The sequence below is a fragment of the Trichechus manatus genome, unplaced genomic scaffold, assembly GCF_000243295.1.
Source record: "Trichechus manatus latirostris isolate Lorelei unplaced genomic scaffold, TriManLat1.0 scaffold00083, whole genome shotgun sequence".
NCBI lineage: Eukaryota > Metazoa > Chordata > Mammalia > Sirenia > Trichechidae > Trichechus > Trichechus manatus.
The window spans coordinates 12,047,656-12,049,477 of record NW_004444019.1 but is presented as its reverse complement, the minus strand read 5'-3'; the positions used below and the strand labels follow the sequence as shown (position 1 = coordinate 12,049,477).

Sequence of the window (1,822 nt, the reverse complement as noted above, 5' to 3'; positions counted from 1 at the left end):
AAAATGAACCCAAATCTAATCAAACCTCTAGATCTATCTACCAGTATACAGGAAATACAGAGGATGAAGGAACATGTTTAAGACAACATAGAGATATAATCAGACAAATCCAGAATGTGGGAAATCCTAGAGAACAAATGACTTAGTTTCTCCCACATATAAAAGTTAAAATTTAAAAGAAAGGGAACTATTACAGATTAAAAGAGACTTAAAGACATATCATTCAATGCAATGTGTGGATCTTATTTGGTTCCTGGTTCAAATAAAATGACTGTAAAAAACATTTTTGAGACAATTAGGGAAAACTGAACAGTGAGTATTATATGATATTAAGATACTGTGTTTTGTTAGGTGTGATCAAATTTTGTACTGTGATTGATTTTTAAGAAGTTCTTACCTGTTAGTCCTTTCAAGACCACTGGTTGCCCAACTACTTTTTCCGCCACTCAGGTTTCTTGGGACTCTACTTTTCCCACTGAAAGTATTTGCTGCCCTGCAATGGGGACCTGAGGAGCCCTGGTGGCACAGTGGTTAAGAGCATGGCTGCTATCCAAAAGGTCAGCAGTCTGAATCTACCAGCTGCTCCTTGGAAACCCTATGGGGAAGTTCTACTCCATCCTATAGGTTTGCTATGAGTCGGAATCGACTTGACAGCAATAGGTTTGGTTTTAGGTTTTGGTTAATGAAGACTTGTGTAATGGTGAAAGGCAAAAGCAACGTTCAGTGAAGCAAAATAGCTGGGGTGCCAGGCAAAACCAGAGGTACCCAATGTACCCAAATGGAAGGTGCCCCGAATTACATCCCGCCACCCATGACAGGGACATATGGGCACCCACCAATCATGTATTCTCACATAATATTTCTCAAAATCCATATTACCAATCAAAAATTTAAACACACTCCACGACTCGGCATGCGTCCATTAGTGAAAACACATGCCCCCCCCCGCCCCCCCCAAAAAAATTCAAAGCAGAAAATGATAAGTCTTAAAAGGGTTAGAGACTAGGATTGTTGCTTTAAAAATCAGCAAGAAGAAAGTGTTGAGGAAAAATCAAACAGGAAAGCTAAAATGTTATTTGTTGAATCTGGGTGAAGGGTACACGAGGTTCATTATACTATTTTCTCTACTTTGTGTGAACTTGAAAATTTATAATAAAAAGTTAAAAAGTATACACACTTTGAAAGTATCATCACAGTTTGCATTTTACAAAGCAAAAGTGTAAAAGTAGCTTTCTCAAATAATAGAATAGTTTAGTATAACACTCACCAGAAACTAGGACCTTCAATTACTAGTCCTCATTTTAAACATACACACACACACACACACACACATACACACACAATTTTAAGAAAGGCAAAATGGCTCGAACTCTTCAAAACGTCACTATCATGAAAGACAAACAAAAGCTCAGGAAGAGTTCCAGATTAAAGGAAATCAAAGAGAAATGACAATTAAATGCAATGCATGATCCTAGATTGGGGTGGGGGAAGGTGTTATAAAGGACAATCAGTAGATAACGGTATTTATTGTATCTATGTTAAATTTCCTCAATTTGATCATTGCACTGAGGTTATGAAAGAAGATCTCTTTGTGCTTAGCTGAAATACTGGATGAAGTATTTAGGGGTAAAGAATCATGATCTCTACAACTTACTCCCAGATATTTCAGAAAAAAAAAAAAAGATTAAGAATAAATACGTATGCTATTGTATCATAAGAAGCCCTTGTGGTGCACTGGTTAAAGCAATTGACTGCTAAATGAAAGGTCAGTGGTTCAAAACTACCAGCAGCTCCGCAGAAGAAAGATGTGGCAGTTTGCTTC

The 1,822-nt window shown here is 37.3% G+C and overlaps 1 protein-coding gene across 1 annotated transcript in view; it reads right to left on the bottom strand.

Moving 5' to 3' along the window:
• The window catches only part of MTO1 (mitochondrial tRNA translation optimization 1), a 35,258-nt gene that overhangs the window by 18,497 nt on the left and 14,939 nt on the right, over positions 1 to 1,822 (bottom strand). The window contains exon 3 of the mRNA XM_023735933.1: positions 1,520 to 1,599. Coding sequence (XP_023591701.1) covers positions 1,520 to 1,599 — 80 coding nt within the window. The remainder of the gene's footprint in view (positions 1 to 1,519; positions 1,600 to 1,822) is intronic.